This window comes from Camelina sativa, chromosome 10 (genome assembly GCF_030686135.1).
Source record: "Camelina sativa cultivar CO46 ecotype springtype chromosome 10, ASM3068613v1".
Lineage (NCBI taxonomy): Eukaryota > Viridiplantae > Streptophyta > Magnoliopsida > Brassicales > Brassicaceae > Camelina > Camelina sativa.
Window position 1 is genome coordinate 3,523,209 of NC_141889.1, and position 22,310 is coordinate 3,545,518.

The following is a 22,310-nucleotide window of genomic DNA, read 5'->3' on the forward strand; positions in this document are numbered from 1 at the left end:
CGTGTTGGTCTCTGTCACGGGTACTTGTTGTTGGTGTAATCATGTATGTTCTTTTGTTTTGGTCTCTCACGGGTTACAAACTGGAACTCCACTATATATATGATAACTCACACCAAACACGACCAAACCAACAACACAAGTCATTTCTTTATCTTCCTTTCTTCATAACCAAAGTAGCAACTCATTTCATCAAATAAGATCAAAGCAACAAAATACTCTCGCTCTCTTCCTTTAACTTCCATTCTCTTCTTCTCTCTTTAATACAAAGTCATTTCTTCATTTCTTTTCCTTTCTCTTGAAATGGGATCATCTTCAAACCATTATCATTACCATGGAGATGATGATCACTATCACTACCAAGCAGATGATAGTGATCATTTTGATGCTTATTTAGAAAATATTTATGATGTCTCCCAAAATATCCCCGAACCAAACCAGCCACAAGAAAGGATTTTTATCGAGCGAAACCGGGAAGAAGGCCACAATAATCTTTGGAATGATTATTTTAGTGACACTCCCACATATCCAGAATATTTATTCCGGCAACGGTTTCGCATGCACAAGCCACTGTTCATGCGAATTGTGCAACGTCTCTCTACCGAAATCCAATATTTCCGCCAAAGCCAGGATGCAACCGGACGTGCTGGTCTTTCACCTATACAAAAATGTACTGCAGCAATTCGTCAATTGGCATATGGTACTTCGTCTGACAGTGTTGACGAGTATGTCCGAATTGGTGCTTCGACAGCTCGAGAATGTTTGCACGAATTTACCGCCGGCATCATCCAAGTGTTTGGAGATGAATACTTAAGACGTCCTACACAGGAGGATCTACAAAGACTACTCTTTCAGAATGAACAGCGTGGATTTCCCGGGATGATTGGTAGCATTGACTGTATGCATTGGGGGTGGAAGAATTGTCCCACGGCTTGGAAAGGCATGTATTCACGGTCAACCGGAAAACCTACAATTGTGTTGGAAGCAGTAGCTTCGTATGACCTCTGGATATGGCATGCCTTTTTTGGAGCTCCAGGTACTATGAACGATCTTAATATTCTTGATCGATCTAATGTTTTTGATGACATAATAACCGGTCAAGCTCCGGAAGTCAACTTTGTTGTCAACGGAAGGGAGTACAACTTGGCGTACTATCTCACTGATGGTATTTATCCAAATTGGGCAACTTTTATTCAATCAATCCGACTTCCACAAGGTAGGAAAAAATCTCTCTTTTCTAAAAAACAAGAAGCTGTTAGGAAAGATGTTGAGCGTGCCTTTGGAGTCTTGCAAGCTAGATTCGCCGTTATTAAAAATCCGTCTCGTTTATGGGATAAAAACAAAATGGCAAATGTAATAAGATCATGCATAATACTCCATAATATGATTGTCGAAGACGAACGACATACATACAGTTACCGAAACATTATTTCTGAATTTCAACACGGAGAACATGTGGATCAAACATTTACCGTTGGTGCCGCCGGTGTGGGTTCAAATATCAGCAGTACGATTACTCGTCAAACAAGACTTCGGGATAAACAAGCTCATGATCAACTAAAACATGATTTGATTGAGCATATTTGGACAAACTTTGGACATCTTCCGGATAATGAAGTTTGATTTTAAAATTTCTATGAGTTGAATAAAATGTTTGTTTTGGTTTTGATGTTTTTATGTTATATTTTTAATGTTATTAATTTCTAAATTGTATGTTTTTGTATTTTCTTTCTTTAAATAATTAATCTTTAAACTTTCAAAATAATATTATTTTATTTGGGGGACCAAACCCAAATACACACCAATGCTCCTACTAAAAATAAGAAACCCTCAAAATATTAGTATTAAATGTGGGGGACCAAAAAAAGTCCCACACCATTGTGGATGGTCTAAGGTAGACTCACAATCACAGAAAAACTCAAGGAGAAAGATAGTTGGGCCATGAAGACAATTAAGCCCTATTTAGACATGGGTTTTCCGTGGAAATTTGAACGACGTACGATAAATGACAGAACTAATTGTATTACTGTATGTGTTTCAGCCTTTCAGGGGTTGATTAAGATAATACATTAGCAAGAGATTAAGACCAATATTTTTTCTTTTTCCTTTTTGGCCACTTACTTTATTTTAGTTTGTTTGACCAAAAAAACATTATTTTAGTTTTAAGTTGATGGGCATTTCTACAAAAACACCAAATTTGTTGTTTAAAATATTTCAATACTTCTTTTTGTTTGGACACAGTGCATCAAATTCAATGAGGTATACATTCACATAAAACTTTCTCCTGATTCTAGTTATATCCATTTCCTAATACTCTACAAAACTAAGAATAACAAGCTGAAACCTTGTAGCCACTTGTGGCAAACGCTATATATGATATTTGGGAAAGTACAACTCTGTACAAAGCACCAAGGCAAGCGTGAGCTTGAGTTTTAAGCTTCAGTTTTACAACTGGTTGCCAAAAAAAAAAAAAAAAAAAAAAAAAAGCTTCAGTTTTACAACTTAACTACAAGTATTTAGATGTATTAACATGACATAAGAGAACGATGAAACCTTGTATAAATCTCTTTAAACTAGCGCTGGGTTGAGTTTACTAAAAATTACTGGAACTGCCTAAAATTAAGTCGTTTATTCATTTTAATCATTATATTGTAATCAAATTGCATAATTATAGTCAAAATTGAATGATGATTTTGAACATTTTAAAACTTCGAAATAAAATTGAATCTAGTATTGTTGGTCATTGAACGATCACCAAGAAAAAACGAGCATATAGCAATCTAAGAGTAAATTTAGACGGAGCATGCTGAATGGCAGAGGACACGACAAGTCTATTCTGATGAAAGCTTTGCTTTTGTCATCATATGTACATATAATGACATAAATACTAATTTCAAATTTTGACTCACACGTTTTCACAAGTTTCACATATATGGCTACATATGATACGTGAGTAAGAGAAGTGCATTTGTTTCTTTGCATGGCAAATCCCCATGCATCTATATATATGCAGTGTATTGATTAGTACAAGTGCATGCCAACTTAAGTATGCAATAGGGAAGGTACGGTTCATCGGATCATGAGTATTTATCTCGAATCTAACTCCCCTCGTGGTCCATACCTTAATCTTACATCACTATTATATCCCTATAATTTCTATACACTACAAGAAAACAAGCTGTTTGGGACTCCAAAAATCGTCCTAAAATGGTCGCAAATGCACTATATATGACTATTTTGTGACTGTTTTGAATAGTCGTTAAAATTTGGTCGCAAAATTTATTGGTCCCGATATAGTCACAAAATACTGACCACTATGTGACCTCATTTTATGTCTTAAATTTGCGACTACATTAAGATCAATATGTAGTCATATATTCCTGACCCTTTTGCGACAAACTACATAAAAAAAAGTAAAAAAAAATATAAAAATTTATACAAGAAAATGAAATTAAAAGTAGTTTTTATTTCTTTCGTAAATTCATTATATATATACAATATATCTATATAACTATATCTATAGATTGGCAACTGCCGGAGATGTATTATTACAGCGACGGAGAACAAAACGGTGGCGGCGACCGGAGTGCCAGAGATGCGACTGTGCAGAAATCGAGATGTATTGATGGTGAACTGGCAGAAGATTCGAAATGTAGTGGTGGTGGTAAACGGTGCGAGCAACCACCATCATCTCCGACATCGTTGACACTGGGATCTTCAGATCCACCACCTCTGACGTCGTCGTTGACAATAGGGTCTTCAGATTCAACACCTCTGAAGTCGTTGTTGACACTGATTCTTCAGATCTGTGGTTGAGACCTAAAGTACAAATCAAATAAATAATTAAAACACATAGAATTTCTCCAGATCTATTCTCAGCAACGATGGGTTCAGAAACAGATTAAGAACGGAGAGAGAAAAAGAGACAAACTTGTTTCCACCGTCTACACTGACGCGGTTGCTGTATTAGATCCGACGGCCGGTATAGAAACCACGTTTAACTCTGCTCCTTTGGTATCTTCAGAGGAGAAGGCGACAAAGAGAGAAGATGAGGAAAAGAGAGAAAACAAAAATTGATTTTCTTTAGAAAGAAAGGGAAAGACACGATGAGTAGAAGGGAAGGAGAAAAGAAGATGATTTCTGTCCGTTGGATTGACTTCATCAATGGTGGATAATAAACTAATGACAATCTTTGCCATTTAAGAATAGCCAATGAGAAATTTTCCCCTTTTTTCTTTGATAAATTTTGGTAATTTGATTTCATTTTATGTTATAATTTAGATATTGGGGGTATGGATTTATAAAGTATTAGAATTGATTTAGATTTAAATTTTGATCTATTAGATTTCAATTAGATTTATAAAGAAAACATTTTGGTTTTTTTTAAAGTGATGGATTTCTGTTTTTAATATATATATATATATATATATATATATAAGAGTTACATTATTCGAGTTTTATAATTATGATTAAAATAAAAAATGACTAGCAAAAATTGGTAACAAGCATTCAAAAGCACTTATAGTCCAAACTTATTATACATATAAAATTTTAAGTTGAAGGGCCACAAAGATTTACAAATGATTTTACAACTCAGATTAGAATTCTCAATGTAATTAGAAATTACATAAAAATCACAAATATTACATAAAAATCACATGTAACACTTATACATGTTATATATGTAAGTTGCAAATATATTTTCTAAACATTGGAAATTAAAGTGTTTTGGGTATTAGAATGATTGAGTGTCTAAAATAGTTCATATCTATGTAGAAACAAATAACTTAACATATTTTACAATTCTTTATTGTTGAATATATAAATAAATTCGTTAGGCCTTGGTAAAAAGTAGCAAATTCGTCACAATCTCATGTGTTAGTAGCAAAGTGGTGGCAAACTAGTCGCAAATATGTGACCGTATTAGTACAATAGTCGCAAAGTGTAACTGTTTTGTGACCTTATTCTATGAATCACAAACTTATACATATCAAATTTTAAGTTTAAGGGCCACAAAATTTTGCAAATGATTTTACAAGCACTCATATTAAGAATTATAACTACTATCTATGAGTGTAATAAGTAAAAACTTGATATAGTAAGTAAAGTTAGAAATTACAAAACAATCACAAACAAGATATAGAAATCACATGTAATACTTATACATGTTATGTAAGTTGCAAATATTTTTTCCTAAACATTTGAAATTATATTTCTTTTTGATATAATGATGATTCATTGTCTAGAGTGATTCATACCAATGTAGAAATAAATACATTCACAAATTTTATAATTCTTTATTGTTGAATATACATAAACAATTATTAGAAGTTAGTAAAAAGAAGCAAATTCGTCACAATCTCAGGTGTTAGTAGCAAAGTAATCACAAAATAGTCACAAATAATTAACAAAATAGTCTCAAAATGTGACCGTTTTGCGACACTATTTTGTGAGACAAACAAAAAAAAATTAAAGCCTCCAAAAAGAAAAAGAAAAAATATATGATTCGGCAATCACTCGTAGAATTATAAAAAATATTTCTTAAATTAATGAGTAAAAAATTGATATAAAGAAAATACCTAAAGTCACAAATAAGTAGCAAATTTGGGACTACTTTTGTGACTGAAACTCCCGACCATAAAAAGCGTCTCTAATTCGTCACAATTTACGATTATTTTAGGATTACAATGATATAGTCTTATAATAGTCTTATAATAGTCACAAATATGAGACGATTTGGAGACTACAACTGTTTGTAGTAATTTTGGGACTGTTTTGCAACCATCGTTTATGTAGTCTTCTATTAGTTATAAATTCGTCCCAAAAACGTTACAATTATTTGTGACCAAAAAAAGAGTCATAAACTGTAGTCTCAAACTGCATGTTTTCTTGTAGTGATAGCAACAGACAACTGTAGACGTATACTTATCACTTATATATATGTGCATCTACGAAATCCTAAAAATATTGGAAACTTTACTCTCTTTTATTTGTCTATTAGTTTGATCCCCTACTAATTACCTATAGAAATTCAGAAATTGCTCGATGTATACTAATAAGCCAAACGAAAAAGAACATATATATAGAAGAGTAGCCAAATTTTGACACATATTGAAATTAAACGGTGAGGAACATGCAATTAAAATATATTCACTAGGTATATATATGAAAACCATTGTACTTTACTCACTGGTCTTTTTTGAAGAACTATTTTTACATGCTTAATTAATTATAATAATTTCTGTTTATTAGTTTCACAATAATGATATACTACAAAATCAGTTCTTGTTAATATCTCTGATTATCGTATTTCTTATATCTGACTTAAGGTTTTGTTACTACAAATTTTCTTTGAATAAAAACAAACTCTCTTATACGTGCAAAAGGAAAATTTTGATTCCATCTTCAGTTCTTTTTTTCTGGCCAGATGATTTCTTTTACTAGCATTAATTAGTGATTGATCAGTCCAATAGTAATTAGTAGTACTATATAGTCAAACAAAACACGGGAAAAGTTAAAGTAGGTAGAGAATGACTGTAATTAAACGCAATTAAAACGACTAAATTAAAAGATGAAAATTAGTTATAGAGAGATTTGGAGTATTAAACACAGAAGGTAGTAGCGACTAGCGACTAGCGAGGCAAGGGAGCGATGACATACTTAACATGCAAAGAGAAATGTCAAATCTGAAAATTGACAGTGTGCCTGCAACATGGTCAGTAGGACAAAGCCCCTAACCATAAGAATTTTTTATTTTATATTATTTCTTTAAAATGAAAGAGCATAAAATAAGGAAATCAAAAGAGTGACGTAAGTGTCTGAGCATAGTTAACGTAAGTAAGTATGCATGGATGCGTGTCATAACGTTTCTCGAATTCAATGCCCTCAAATATCATTGATTTTTTTCGTATTGTTTTCTTTAATTATTCTCTCTTCATACATCTTTGAAAAAAATAGTAATGACATTATAATCCGATCTCGAGGGAGTTTACATTAAAATATAAATTCAATATACAACTACTGTAATTAGTATTAAGTTAGATAGGTTAAAAGAAAATTAAAACAACCTTTTATCAGATATTTAAGGAATGTCTTTTTCCACGGATAGTTTTACTAGCAAATTGTTTGCGCAAAGCCATTAATATTAATTAGAATAAAGATATATGGAAAACCTCATTTGTGACTGCAACTAATGATCGATTCAGATGTGAATACAATGACAATTGCTTAGGTCACTTGAGTGAATGAAGTTGTATATTGGGTAACATTACTAAACTGATACCCTAAAAGAAGTTATATCACTTATTAGAAATATGCGCGCGTGTGTGTAATGTGCATAGAGTCTCTCATGGCGGCAGAGAGAGAGAGAGAGCGATGTGTCATTTAGGTAGAAAGAGATCGTCCATGCGGTGATAGCAGAAGATAGTGTCAGCTCTATTGATTCTCATTTCAGTGACAAATCAGTGCCACCTTCCCTCCTTCTCTTCCTTACGTCTGCATCTCTCTATATATATATTACATATCCATTTGTCTCTCTTACATTCACATTTTAATATTTAGTTTGAATTTCTATAAATACTATTAGTACCATGGGATTATTATTTGATCTTCCGAGATAGACTTGTATTTTCGACAAACACTCACTGACTAGTATACAAAAGCTGATATTCACACAATAACCCCTAACCATTGACAAGTTATTTCTTCGATTTACAACGTACAACAAAACTAGGTGGTAGTGTAAACTGTAAAGGATTAAAAACAAAAAAAAAAACAACAATTTAAGAAAAAAAAAACTGAAAAAAGGAAAATTAGGAATTAGAGAAAAAAACAAAATGGGAACTGCACAAATTCCTGATAGGCCCCATGATATCATCGTCTCTCCACTGGTCACCAATTTCGCCAGCGATCTTAACGGCGTCAGACGCCGTCCCAAGGAGTCCTCTCCTCGTAAAACCAACTGTGTACAATCCTTTCCCTCCTCTCCAGCCGTTAGGAAACGGCGTTTTCGGCATCCCTTCTTCCGTGAAGAAATCACTTCCCTAATTAATAAATTATTCATGAGTTTTTTTATTTTTTTTAGGATGAGTGGGGGGGAGTTATTAGAGAGATATGTGGAAGCATATATGCATTACCTGAAGCCAAGTAGATACGTTGCTTTTGTAACCAGTGGCAAATATGATAGAGTCAAAATCCTTTTCTTGACCATCCATAAACTTTGCTCCATTTTTTGTGATTTCCTTTACACCTTCCATTATCTTCATTTTTTTGGTTACATAAGCAAATCACCAATATTAGGTATATCTTTTATATATTAGGTATATATATATATATATAGTATTTTCTTAAGAAAGAAATAGAGAAACGATTAGCTTAATTAGAAACATGCATGCATGGTTTATAAAATCATGAAGATTGAAGACGGAAAGAAAACTGGTTTACGGAAGCATAAATAAACAGAAAATAATACAAACAAAAAATAACTTTTTTCTGTCATCAAGAGAATAAAGGAAACATTCTCAAGGACTACTAAAACATTTTAATAAGCTAACAATTTAAAACTAATTCTTTTGTAGTTTTCCACAATATTAACACGGTTCTTTTAGAAAGTTGGCTAATACAAATAGTATTATCTTGTGGGCTATACAGAGTTATAAGATATAAACAAATAATTACTAAAAGTTGCCCGCTCTAGGCACGCAAAATTTTGTCACTCAAATCATAAAAAGAGAACAAGATTAAATTAAATAGAAAGAGACGATATAGTTGAAAACTTAAAGTCACCTGAATCTTGCCAGATCTGATGAGAGACATAGCTCCAACGTCGAGAACCGGACTTTTTCCGGTGACATTTTTTAGCTCAAGCGGACCCGTTTTCGGCCGGCGAAGACCTAACCGGTCGGTATTTCCAAACGAAAGATTGGCCATCAACAACAAGAACTTGTCAACGAGCCTTAAGGGTAAGCATTTGAGAAGTGTCATCCCAACTCCAAATGTTGATAGCCCAAGTATCTCCCTTGGCAACACATGAACCTACGTACGTAAGTAAAATAATTGTATCATCTCATTTGTTTACATAAAAGAATGGGAGAGAATTACCGACAGAGAAATCTAAAAAATTAAACATGTTTTTTTACTTACGGTGTTTCGGACAACAAGATGAGGAGAGGCGTTATGTCGGACGAGGTCTAAACTAATTTCCATACCGGAATTTCCACATCCGACGACCAAAACTTTCTGACGCCGGAACTCTTCGCCGCTTTTGTATTCACTTGCGTGAACGATTTTCCCGCCGGAAAACTTCTTTATACCTGGAATCTCCGGGAAGCATGGATCTGCGTTCTCACCAGTGGCCACCACAAGCCATTTCGAGAGATACTCCGTGTTATCAAGAGTCTTTACTCTCCAGAAACCGGAAGATGAATCGAATGACGCTTTTTGGACGTCCGCTTTGAACCTCGGGATGATGCGGAAGTGCGAAGCGTAGGACTCAAGGTAGGCCAAGAACTCGTTTTTGGAAGGGTATTTTGGAAAATTTTCAGGGAAATCCAAGAGGGGTAACCGGCAAAAGTGTTTTGGGAGATGGAGTTTGAGCCGGTCATAGGTTTTAGATTTCCATAGAGATGCTATTGAATCAGAACGCTCTAGGATCAGAGAAGGGACTCCACGGCTTGAGAGACATGCTGACGTGGCGAGACCGGAAGGGCCGGCTCCGATGATGATGGGACCGTGTACGAGGATGATCTGCTTGGACTGATCGGTTTGGTTGCGAGGATGGGACTCCATTTTTTTTATGGATGATTATAGAAAATGTTTTTAAAAGAGTGGAGAGACGACTAAAAGAGTGTGAGAAGATATATGTTTTACTTTTGGAGAAATGTTCTTTTGTGTGAGATGAAGAACTGTAATTTATAGAAGGGGGGGTTTCATTTGGGGTTTGGGTTTGTAGGACCTTCTAAGATTCTCTATGACGTTCTTTTTACATAGTACATTTGTATTTTTTTTTCGTTATATTTAGACTGTAAAACTAAAATTAATATTCTTATTTTCTTTGGGCATTATGAATATTGACGGCAGATTAAGTGGAATAATCAAATTAGACGGTAAACAGAGCTAGACTGGTAATCTGCATAATTAACTACGGTTTACCACATCACATAACTATATATAATGGTCTCACAAGTTCGATAATGGGGGGCGAAGACAACAATTCTAATGGACAACGAAAAATAACTTAAGTTCTTCAGAACCCCGTGAATGAGATTATTAAGCTTATGCGAGAGATTATTAACAAAATAAAAATCTTATATAGAAAAAAAAAATTCTTATGTAGAAGTGGAGTTATCTTGAGTTCGTATGATTGATCTAGAAAGCCTATATTAAGTATTTTATTATTATGAATGAATTATGTTCCTTTTTAAAAAGAATTAACTAGAAATTGAGTGTAGATAAAAGGAAGAGTAGTGAAAGAGGCATTGGAATAGTAAAATGGCAGTTCAAAAAGCAGAGTGTAATAAATGGAAAGCGTGAAGGTTAAGTAAATTATTTGCTCTTCTTCCCAATTGATTTTGGGGAACAAATCGTCAAATATAAGGAAAAAAAAAGAGATGTATTTTCCATTCTTTTTTTCTTTTTTTTTTGGAGAAAGTCTCATTCTTATTTCAAATGTGAAGTTCACTACAAAAAAGGAATTTGATATCTCCTGTCAAAAAATAATGAACCAGAACAATGGCCAGGCGCGCGGCAGTTTAACTGGTTTGATACCAATCACCGGATATACATATACATATGCGTACAAGTATACAACTGACGCAAATTCGATCTACGCTTCCTACTTCCTAGTTATGCATGGTTATTCGTTGTTACGACTTAACACCTTATAAAACATTCTATGCGCATGTCCATACATACATGATGTGTAATATCACATCTATGTACGTGTTTTTTTTTTACAGTTTTAGTAAGAAGCATAATTAGTAGACGCAACTATTATCTTTTCAGCTTTGATTTCCATAAGTGGAGCTTTCAATTTTTTTTTTTTGTATACATTTATTATTGGAAAATAGGTATTTTCATACCCCAGCTAAGGGGTATGTTGAATTCCTACCCCAATTTTGACATTGAACAAATTCATACATTATGTTCAATAATATTCAAATTCACGACACCAACTTGTAAAACTGTGTTGAATCATACACAAGCCGTTAATGGCTGCTTACGTGGAAGCCACGTAAGAAACGACGTCGTTTTGAGAAACAAAATAAAAGGCTTGTTCCATTGGTAAATCTCGACTCTTGAGGTTTTCATAATTTAGGGGTTTTCTCATTTGAGAGAACATAACAATGTCGACAACGTTGAATCCTTGGTCGATGACATTGCTGTTTTCCCCGTAGACGGTGAACTTATCGTCGTGTGCTGCGCTGTTATGGCTGTATCTCCGGAATGAGTCTGTTACGACGTTTCCGTCTTTGGCGTAGTACTTGAACGATTCGTCTCCTTCGGGACGACCACTACCATAGTTAGTGAAGTTCTTTTGGTCGTAAGTGGAGAACTTGACATCTTCGTCGTGTTTCTCGAGACTCGTTCCTAAATCGGGGAAACAGAAGATGTTAGCGGCGGAGCAGAAATCGGGAAACCGAGTTGGGAGCGAGTTGGTGGTGGCGGGTTTGGAGAAAGTGGTTGAGTCGACGACGTTGAGTGGCGAGGCTTTGGAGATTAAAAACTCCGATCTGGGAGATTCGCTACGGATCTCTTTGTTCCAGTAACGGACTAGAGATGCTTTAGGTGTGAATGGATTCTGCTCCGCCGAGAAACCGCTGTCGATTATAATAGAGTATTGTTTAATTAATTTGATTTAATTAAATTAAACTAAGAAAAGAACATGTGTCTATAAGTGAACATACACGTATTTTCACTCTTTGTATGCGTCGATTAGAAAAGACATATACGTCAGTTGTAAAAACAACGTTTGGGGTAATATATAAACACATCACATGACATAAACGAGATATAACAGTTTCGTCTCTTCTTCTTCTTCCTGTAAATTTCTAAAACAAAAACATAGTCGTAAAAATCTGAAAGAAAAACAGAGTATAGTTTGCTAGGATCTCCGGAGGTGTGTAATCCGGAGATCGATAGTTGAATCCTGAAGATAAACGTCCACTTAACTACTTACACCACAGTAGGGACGAAATTCTGTCTTAGGAGATTGCTCAAAGCAAGTCTATATCATTTTACTATTTGTTCTAACGTTGAAGAAGGAGAAATCATTAAGTGAGTTTCTCCTTGATATGTGTGTTTGATCTGCTTCTATATTCTGGGAACAACACATTAAACGTCCTCGGACGATAACAATCTGCATTGCCAACAAAAATCCACATTAATTAATTCAACGCTCGATCGAGGAAAGAAAGAAAAGAGGAAGAAGAAGATTTAAACGACGTCGTTTTAGCCAAAACAAGCCCTTTAATTTGTTTCTCAAAACGACGTCGTTTCTTACGTGGCTTCCACGTAAGCAGCCGTTAACGGCTTGTGTATGATTCAACACAGTTTTACAAGTTGGTGTCGTGAATTTGAATATTATTGAACATAATGTATAGATTTGCTCAATATCAAAGTTGGGATATGAATTCAACATATCCCTTAGCTGAGGTATGAAAATACCGATTTTCCGTTTACTATTATAGTCCTCTCAAACATGAACATGCATATAAAGTATATTTTACAAGGACATGGATTAGGAATTTATATATTTTGATGTAAAAAGAAAATTTAATATACAAAATTATCAAGCTATGTACAATTTGATTACGAAGGGTATGATCGTGCGCCGAAATTAGCTAAAATGTTTGTACAAGAAAGCAAGCATAATTCATTCACATGCTTCTTGGAGAAACTTTATAGCCTTAATAGAAGTATTTATTTAAATACTAGATATTTAAGAGTTTGTACTTTGTAGGATGATAAACTGGATAAGACTTAAAAATGTATGCAAAACTCGACATATAAACACATGCATCGCTGTGATCCATTTCGTCACTGTAGAGTATAACATACTGAATGAATTTGTTGAATCCTTTAATATAAGTATTTTCAGATTACAAACCTAAAACGGAACATCATGTACATCTAATATTTACTTTAGAAAAATTTAGAGAAGCATCGCTCAATAATTTAGCAAATAAAAGTTCAGACAACATATTTCTCTTGTATATATAATACTCCCACATATTATTTTAATAGTCACTGTTATGTCTATGTATTGATGTAGTGCGAGGCTGCGAGCTACAAATAGAAATCATGATTGATTTTTAATTTATCTTAAAGAATATGTGTTGAAGTGTAAACATTTCCATTGTTTGATTATACTTGCGTAACACTTCGTGTTCAAACTTTATTTGGGAATCTAGGGGGTAGAGACTAAATGTAATAATTAAATGAGGCTATTATTGACGTATTAGTGACTTGTTAATTATAACATGGTTATGAGAAAACAAAGCTTGTTGGTAGGTTGTAATGATGAAAGATATAATCAAGGGTAAAAGAAAATAATTGAAAGTACAACTATAATCATTGATACGAATTCTCCATGCTTGATATCATAAGGAGTGCCGTGCATGTGGTTCCACTCTAAATGTATAGATTCAATTTTTTAAAAAAGTTGTAGCAAACGAATTAATTTCAGAAAGCATAACAAATTCTGACACAACCAATTAAAAGCGTTGCATAAAAATGGTTATTTTGGCCAAGATGATTCTATTGTTGATCGACTAATTAGGATAATAATATAAATGGATTTGGTTAAGATTTAAGATAAATGAAGTGAGCACGGTGGGTAAGTTTTAGTTTGATGCAGCTGTTTCTCGTCTTCTTTTCCTCTCATTTCTCAACTTTTCAGTATTTTTATATGAGGCACCTAAGTTGCGCATGCATGCTTTAAGATTTTAGTATTTTGATATTGGAGGAATTTAACTAATCCATACACCTTTAGAGCCATATATCGCCAAAAGGGTCGGTTATAAAAAACTAGTAAAATCTTAATGAAAAATTTAATCACGATCCTACAACACACGAAAAAATAACCATAATCTTTTTGTGTGTTTCCGTACTCTAACAAAACCACATAAGCCGCATCAACCATTCATGTTAATTCGCGCAATACGTAAGATTCTTAAAATTTATCATTTCGACAAGTAAAATGATGTAAATTTAGTTATTCCAGCTTCTATAACAAATGGAACCCAACTTTCTGATAATGATGTCTTAAAAAACAACAACCCATATTTTTGCCATGCTTGCAAAATACCACCAAGTGTTCGACTTCTAGTTCGTATGCATACATGGACCGACATACATTATTGTGTTTAAAAAGGTATTATACTATTAGTTAATATTCCGACCAAGCCCATTCGAGATATGGATAAACATTTGTTAAGATTTATCATTGCTTTATGATTTGAATTTAATTTTTAATTTCGTCTAGAAGATATACGAACTAATTGTATAAGGTTTCATTATAAAATTGGCGGTGATGATTATTCTGCACATTTAATCGCGCTTTCATAAGCTTTTGTAATGGTGAGATAAAGATTTGATGATATGTGCGAAATCATACACGTATTAATGCCCCTAAACTATTGTTTTAATCTAGTTAGAATTTGTTCTTTGTTCAAAAAAAAAAAAAAAAAAAAAAAAAATCTAGTTAGAATTTGTTGAGTAAAGGGCCTGTAAAGAAAGTGGAAACGATAAAAGCCCATTAATAGGCGGTTTAATTTGGTTGGAATCTAAACCAACTTGTTCGGTTATCGACTTATCGTAGTCATAAAATTTGAAAGTAAGGACTGTGGTTTAGTTTGATATGTAACACAATTTGGTTACAAAATCACTTGACTAATGTTTTTCCTCGAAGGACTGGGCACGTATTTGCGAGGGAATTTTTCGTCGGAAAAGCGTAGCTTTTTGTGTATATTTTAATCGCCGATTAGAGATGTTTTCGTCTTCTCGGAGTCGAAGCAAAATGATTCGCGGCGGAAGAAACAACATTACTTCTGCTCCGGCGTTCTCGAAAGACGCAAAGAAGCTTCTTTTATGCACAGCCAACTCCGTCTCTGTTTACAGCGTCGCCACTGGCTTAAAGGTTTTTGATTTTATCAATTCCTTTCCTTTAGGGTTTCTCATTCTGATCTCTTCTCATTCTTTGTATGCGTGTGTGTGTGTTATTATTATTAATTAAAGATTACTTCACTCGAGGGTCATACAGCAACTGTGACGACTGTGATTGTTGATCTGAAGTCCGACGATACCTTCACTTACTGTTGGACTTCCTCCCTCGATGGCAAAATTCATCTTTGGGAGTTCTCGGAGCCCAAGCTTTTGAAGTCTTTTGATACCCACCTTCCTATTTACTCTCTGGTCTGTTAAAGTTCATTTTTTTTTTTCTGATTTTAACAGTAGCTTTCCCTTTCTAATAAGTATATTCATATGATTGGGATTTTCTTAGGTGATGATTCCATCTAACGTGTCACGTTCTTTGATTGCTTATGTTTCGGTTGAGGACTTCTCAACTGTGTCCAAAGATTTGTTTGCCCAAATCCGGAGATTTATTCTCATTGACGAGCCTCTTCCTAGTGGAGACATTTTGAAAGAGGTCAGATTTGTTGATTTTACCATTTTTTTACGATTAGTCTCATGTTTGTTTTGATTATAAAGGTTGTTTACGAGCAGATGGAAGAACCAAAACCTATTGTTCTAAGCCCCTCAAGAGAGTTTTTTGGTGTCTGTAATAATTGCAATATACATATATGGAATGCTTCTTTTGGGGCATCAGAGCATCTCATGCCAAAGGAGACGACATTACGTCACACACAGTTGATTACTGTTTTTGCTTTCCATCCCAATCAGAAAATATTAGCAGCCGGTGATGTAACAGGAAGGGTGTTAATTTGGAAGGATATTGGTAATGGAGAACTTACTTCAGTGAAAAGTGAAGATGATCCTGAATCTTCTTGCACTACTTTCAACTGGCACTCCGCTGAAGTAACCGTCCTTAATTTCTCTTCAGATGGAGCACTTTTGTATTCTGGTGAGACTGAGTTATTTTCTCTTCATAGTGACTGTATCTATGTGTGTGGATAAAGAAAATTAACTTTTCAGTACTTGTATGTATTGACTTCTTATGTTATATTCCTTTTGCTTGTGACTCTTTTAGGGGTAAAGGAAGGGGTTCTTGTTGTTTGGGAGCTAGATACAAGGAAGAAGCAACTTTTGCCAAAGATAGAATCTCCCTTGTTGTATTTCATCTTCTCTTCAGATCCAACTCTTTCTTCTGTAAGTTAGAGTTTTTTTTTCTGCTTACAATCTAAGTGGGCCGTGATATACAACCTGCAAAAGAAATGTTTCATTGACACTACTAAGATCAAGAAGTTTCAGGTAATTTGTGCAGATAATCAGATTCATCTTCTTAAAATGCCTTCCATGGAGATATTGAGAACGATATCTGGAATCAAGGTTCGTTCTTATTATCATTATAAGAAAATTCTTTGTTATGTTAGTTTAAAGCATGCTCCTATTGGATTCCGTTTATACTGGAGTTAGCTTCAGATGCGTATTGTGTTCTTACTATGTAATAGCCTCGAAGATTAGACCCTACAGGGTTTTTATGCTACGTTAGAACGATGGATATATGCCTCATCAGAACTGTGTCCATTGATCGTTCTTCCGGTATAGCTGCTCTTTGCACAGCTAATCATCGTGTTCAACTCTACAACCTTTTAAATGACCATGAAGTTTCAGAGGTTAGCATCCTAAAAGGCTTATTGAGTTTTGTATTAGTTGTTTGGTGTTACTATTTAACAAACCTAACATATGCAGGTTCAAGTTTGCGAGAGTAACCATCATCCAGATAATGATGGAGTTCGGGTTCGTAAATTTTGCTTCTTCTCTGTAACATCATGACATAGCTATTACTAGTAAAGGATCTGCCCTCTTCCTGTTTTGTAATTATTTTGAAGAATTATGGAAAATAGGTTTCCTTGACAGCGGTTGCTCTCTCTCGGAATGGCTCAGTGATGGCTACAGCTGATGCCAGATTTGCTGCAACAAATTTCAGTGAAGGCTTAGTTTCTCTCAAGTTTTGGGTGTTTGTACCAGATAGCAAAACTTTCAGCTTATCGACAGTTATAGATCAACCTCACAGGTTTTCTACTTTTATGTTTTTATAACCTTTCAGACTACTTGATTCTTTTCATCGTGAGAGTAACTTTTTCATCCTTATCTTTCTACAGGGAAGCTGCTATCACAGCCATTGCCCTTAACCCCACCCGTTCCATGGCTGTTAGTATATCTTCTGCTGGGGACTTCAAGGTAGGAATTGTTTTATAGTATATTGAATAATGAATCATTTCTTGGAATATCGTTTGACCTTTTTGTTACTGATATGAATTTATGTCTTTCAAGATTTGGGTTTGCAATAGTGACAAGAATCTGACACCTGAGGATTCAAACTGGATATGTCATGGAGTTGGCTCTTATAAGTAAAATCTTAAGAACTTTTTAACATCTCTCATTACTTAGCTGTTGTGATCTCAATTGAAACTGATGAATTCTTTTTCAGGAGAACGCCAATAACAGCTGCTGTTTTTTCCTGGGATGGTTCTTGTCTAGCTCTTGCGGCTAAAACAGTTATTACTATCTGGCATCCGTTAAAGAACGAACTTTTGTATGTAGTTGGAAAGACTAACGTGGTATGACTTCTTAAAGGAAAAAAAGCAAAAAAATCCATGTTTATTAACTACAGCCCGTGTTGAAATCTTATATGATATGTGAATGTTTCAGCCAATTATGGAACTCTCATTCGCTAGAGGAGGCTTCCTTATTGCTGCATCCCATCGCTTTAAACGGCACTTATCTGTTTGGGACTTGATGACGTTCACTTTATCATGGTCATACAGATTACACGTAGAAGGTTTATCATTAATCTTTTCTTTCTTTTTTCATGTAATCTAATTTTTTTGTTTGTTTGTCTAAGTATATTTCATCTTCCTATCCATTTGCAGCCATTGCCACTGAAGCGGACTCACCATACTTTGCAGTTTTAACATGGCTTCCAGAATCTTATAGGTCGGCAAAATCTAATGAGCAGATCTTCCGCGGGAAAGATGGCGCTATCCTCTTGTTTGATGGGTCAGGCCCTAAACCGGTAGCTATTTGGACTGTAATGAAGGTACATTTGTCTACCACTAAGGCTTTTAATCAAAGATCTTTCATTATCTTTAGGTCTCTTGATCATAATGTCTATTGCAGGCAAGGGGAGGAACACTTTCGTTTGTGGAAGACGGTAAAAAGTCTCAGCCACTTCTCGCATATGTTAACAGGAGCCATGAATATGTTCTTTTCGATCCTTATAGCGATGAAAATCTGGAGACCAGCGCCATAGATCATGAGGCTTTTCTTGCAGCAATAAGTAAGAAGAGAAAGAGATGTAAGAAGAAAGCTATGATGTTAGAGAGACCTTGGGAAACAATCTTTTGTGGATCAACGCTCAATTTCCCGCCTTATCCCGACGTGTGCGCTGCTATCTTTGGTTCCCAGATGCTTAAAAAGGTGTGTGAAAGTGAAAGAGTAGAGAGACAAACCTGAGGACATAGCTCTTGAGAGACCACATCTTTTAGAACACATTTGGATAACAGCATTTTGTTGGTACCCTTTTTCTTTGTTTTGTTAGAGACCCAATCTGATTCGTTGCAGCTACCAATATGATATGTAGAAACTGGAATAGTGATTCTGGAAGTCTCTAAATTGCATAAAAGGGTTGTTTTGATAATAGTTAAGCTCCATTCATCCCGTAGAACTTGCTGATTTGAGGTGTATGATATAATTGTTACATTTGTTTTAACCAAATATCTATTTATATATTGCGTAAAAAGTAAGGTCAATTGTAACAGTACTTTTTCCTTCTATGTTAAGAGATCCCATCCGATTCGTTGTAGCTACTGTTATCGATTTTTTTTCTTTTCTTTTAGGCTAAACTTGTATATCAGCAAGGAATGAAATGTTGAGACTTAACAAAAAGAGTTAGACCTATATTTTACTACCGTAGCCAAAAATTAAGATTAAAAAAAAACAAGGCAGCATAAATAAACACATGATGGGAATAAGAGGATAGAAACTATTAATATAAATATTATTTGTTGAAATAATTTGATATATCTCCGCAAATTCTAATTTACTAGATTAGACCCTCATATTAACGCGAATATAAAAAAAATATGTGAAATTTTAAGTTGTATTCAAAATGTTAATTTTATTTTATGCGATTTTATTTTTAAACCCACACTCCATCTTGTAATACAATTTCTTTCTATATTACATGATAATAAAATTAGTTTTTAATTCTATGCACTCAATCCCACTGAGTAACATTTTATAATTTTCATATTAAAAAATGTGCTTTATATCAAATTTATATCTTACTTAATATTTTTTTAAAGATAAAAATTAATAAAACATAATTCTCAAAGAAATAACTAAAAACGAATTTTATATTATATTTGAAAAAGTAACAATATCTTAAATATATTTGTTTCATATTTTGTAATCTCATATGTAATAATTTTACTTATCGTCCAACTAATTTTAAATAAAATTATACTAATATTATCATAAATTAATCAAAAATTCAAAGACGTTATTAGGAGAGAAATTATTTGTTTATGTAAAGGTGAATATCTAAAATCTTTTTTCTTTTAAGATTAATAACTGACAGTATAATTTATTTAATTATGGTATTATAGTAATTAATTGTATAATTTTCTTAATTTTTTTTCTTATAGAATTAGTAATTTAAAATTAGAACTAGTATTATATATATATACTAGATAAGGCCCGCGTAATAACGCGGGTACAAATTTTAAAAAATTATTGAGAATAATTAAGTAGTAATAGACATGTTTTTAGTTTTTATCTTGTAACATTTTAATATTGAATATGAACTTCTCATATTTCATTTTAATACTCTCTCAGTTCTATTATATAAGAGTTTGAAGGCTTTTAACATTATTTTATTATATTTTCTCAAATTTCTATGTACAAGTTTTATTAATATAACAATTTATGACTATTTGAACTATGCAATATATTTTCCGGAAAAACGATATATTTTCCCACAAAAAGTTTCACATCAAGCTAGCTAAAGCTCAATCTTTGATTAACAGAAGAAAATCATTATGTTCTTTTTTTTTCTTTTAATTTGTTTTAATTAATTTAATTTGGTTTAAATTAGGTTATATTTATTTTATTATTTTATTTAGTTGGTTCAATAAATAGTGAACCGAGCAAAACCGATGTTTGTGCGTAATTAGGTGAAAACTATGTTTCAAAGGAGATATAGATCTTGAACTATAGAATATGAGAGATATAGATTGAAAAATATTTTCTCGGAGATATATAGCATGTGGTAATAGATTGAGCTCTATCTGGCTTGATATAATATTCTCATGGAAAAATATATCGTTTCTGTATATTTTCTTATTGGTTGAAGTTTTATGAATGACATAATATTTATTGTTTATTAATGTTTGTATTTTTATCCAAACACTCTTAGACCATGGAGTATCATTTAAATAACTATAACATCGTAATAAACCATATTTTAAGTTTAATTATATATTTCATCTTAATGCATAGAACTAAATATTTTATATCAAACACAATTAATAAATCATATCAAGTCTATATCTTAGTAAGAATTGAAAATAATTCGCAATAAAACTGAATCAACATATTTAAGATATATTTGTTATGTTGTTATCTCATAAGTACTAATTTTAACTCATTTCATAATCAATTTTAAATAAGTGAAAGTTATAAAATAAAAACATATATAAAGATATATAGACATTACATCAAATTAGTGAAGATTCATTCCTATAAATTACAATATATTTCGTATTATCTTATGTTTTGACATATGCATTACAAAAATACATGTGTTCAAATTATAAAATCAAACATAAAAAATATGAATAATATTCTTGAATCAAATTTTTTAAAAATGATACATATTAACATTTGAAATTTTTTTAATTTAAAATATATTTTATCGTTAGACATTTAGTTTAGTAATCACATTTAACTATATATTTCATCGTTAAACCATAATTCACTTCTTCATGTATTAGAGTTAAAATTCTAATATAAAAAAAACTAATATGAGCATCATATGAGATAATATGTATATTGGTTAGTATTTTAAATTTAATAATAAACAATCAGTAAAAAAATCAGTTAACATCCACAAAAAATTTGGAAATTCAAAAATATTCTAAATATTATTTTAATATATGTCGTAATTTCATAATTAATACTTTTGTCAGTTTTCATCAATGAACCAAAAATTCATTCCTATAAACTCAGTTTTTCTATTTTTATTTCAGGTTTCTCATATTACTACATGCATTAGATCTTTAAAATAAAACATGTAAAACTATACTAATACACATCATGTATTGATATTTTTTTTAAGTTCATTACTCTTTCAAGATTTTGTGTGCTTACTTACAATAAAAATTTATATTACAACGATAAATACAATTTATATTCGACTAAAATTATGTTAAATAACTTATGTTATCCTTTTTAGCTTTGTTATTCATTATTTATTGATTAATATACATGCTTAATTAATTTTGTTTTTGTTAACACATGTCAAATTTTATTGAGAACACATGTATAATATAATTAGAAAGTATATTGATTTTGTTTTTCCTTTTTGATTTAGAAAAATATTTTTTTTTATATAATCTAAACATGTAAAATTCTGTAAATAAAATTAGACACATGTCATGATCTAATCAATATATTTGACATGTGTCACTATTTTGTTAATGAGTAACTTTGACATTTTTTAATATAGAAACATATAAAATTCGGTAAATAGAATTAGACACGTGTCGACATCTAATCAATATATTTGACATGTGTCACGATCTTGTTAATTAGTAATTTTGTCACCAAGGTTTATATAATAAGATATATGAACTATCTTTTATATTTCTTAATTTTAAAAAAATTTAATTTCATATAATTTACAAATATGTAAAATAATGTTTTTGTATAACACATGACAAAATCTTTAATTGTTAAAATTGACACGTGTCGCGATCACATGAGTTACTAACTTTGAAAACTAAGGTTTATATGATAACATAATATTGAATATGTTATCAAATCATTCACAGATTGAAAAATTTAAGGAAATTACATTAATTTACTATTTTGATTATCTTATTTTCTTATATTATGTTAATAACTAATTT

The 22,310-nt window shown here is 32.5% G+C and overlaps 2 protein-coding genes and 1 long non-coding RNA gene across 5 annotated transcripts; 1 reads left to right on the plus strand and 2 right to left on the minus strand.

The window, feature by feature from the left end:
• Positions 1-3,443: 3,443 nt before the first annotated feature.
• LOC147935771 (uncharacterized) lies at positions 3,444-4,143 on the minus strand. The gene is made up of 2 exons (XR_015569165.1): positions 3,929-4,143; positions 3,444-3,816 (listed from the first exon to the last, which is right to left on the minus strand). It is a non-coding gene; the product is annotated as an uncharacterized LOC147935771 (long non-coding RNA).
• Positions 4,144-7,622: 3,479 nt separating this feature from the next.
• On the minus strand, positions 7,623-9,910 carry LOC104716924 (putative indole-3-pyruvate monooxygenase YUCCA1). The gene is made up of 4 exons (XM_010434400.3): positions 9,139-9,910; positions 8,782-9,030; positions 8,133-8,255; positions 7,623-8,039 (listed from the first exon to the last, which is right to left on the minus strand). The coding sequence occupies exons 1-4, from the start codon at positions 9,781-9,783 to the stop codon at positions 7,809-7,811; spliced, it is 1,248 nt and encodes a 415-aa protein (XP_010432702.1). The 5' UTR covers positions 9,784-9,910; the 3' UTR covers positions 7,623-7,808.
• A 4,923-nt stretch (positions 9,911-14,833) lies between these two features.
• Positions 14,834-18,919, plus strand: LOC104716925 (Transducin family protein / WD-40 repeat family protein). 3 transcript variants are annotated; one of them, XR_015569183.1, is made up of 15 exons: positions 14,834-15,133; positions 15,232-15,408; positions 15,497-15,643; positions 15,721-16,078; positions 16,205-16,323; positions 16,426-16,503; positions 16,626-16,790; positions 16,867-16,914; positions 17,035-17,191; positions 17,280-17,358; positions 17,452-17,528; positions 17,609-17,738; positions 17,830-17,959; positions 18,051-18,217; positions 18,298-18,919. XR_015569183.1 is itself a non-coding variant. In XM_010434401.3 (15 exons), the coding sequence occupies exons 1-15, from the start codon at positions 14,984-14,986 to the stop codon at positions 18,631-18,633; spliced, it is 2,331 nt and encodes a 776-aa protein (XP_010432703.2). In that variant the 5' UTR covers positions 14,834-14,983; the 3' UTR covers positions 18,634-18,919. The 3 variants fall into 3 exon arrangements, 2 of the variants coding, with proteins under 2 accessions (XP_010432703.2, XP_087326674.1); XM_010434401.3 differs by having other exon boundaries at positions 17,022-17,191; XM_087470548.1 differs by having other exon boundaries at positions 14,847-15,133; positions 15,257-15,408; positions 17,022-17,191.
• Positions 18,920-22,310: the final 3,391 nt, after the last annotated feature.

Coding starts and splice junctions, on each gene's coding strand:
- LOC104716924 (XM_010434400.3), bottom strand. CDS start 9,783: ATGGAGTCCCATCCTCGCAACCAAACCGATCAGTCCAAGCAGATCATC. Junction 9,031..9,138: donor ATCTTGTTGTCCGAAACACC/GTAAGTAAAAAA, acceptor TTACGTACGTAG/GTTCATGTGTTGCCAAGGGA. Junction 8,040..8,132: donor ACGTATCTACTTGGCTTCAG/GTAATGCATATA, acceptor TTTATTAATTAG/GGAAGTGATTTCTTCACGGA.
- LOC104716925 (XM_010434401.3), top strand. CDS start 14,984: ATGTTTTCGTCTTCTCGGAGTCGAAGCAAAATGATTCGCGGCGGAAGA. Junction 17,529..17,608: donor CATGGAGTTGGCTCTTATAA/GTAAAATCTTAA, acceptor ATTCTTTTTCAG/GAGAACGCCAATAACAGCTG. Junction 17,960..18,050: donor ATACAGATTACACGTAGAAG/GTTTATCATTAA, acceptor ATCCATTTGCAG/CCATTGCCACTGAAGCGGAC.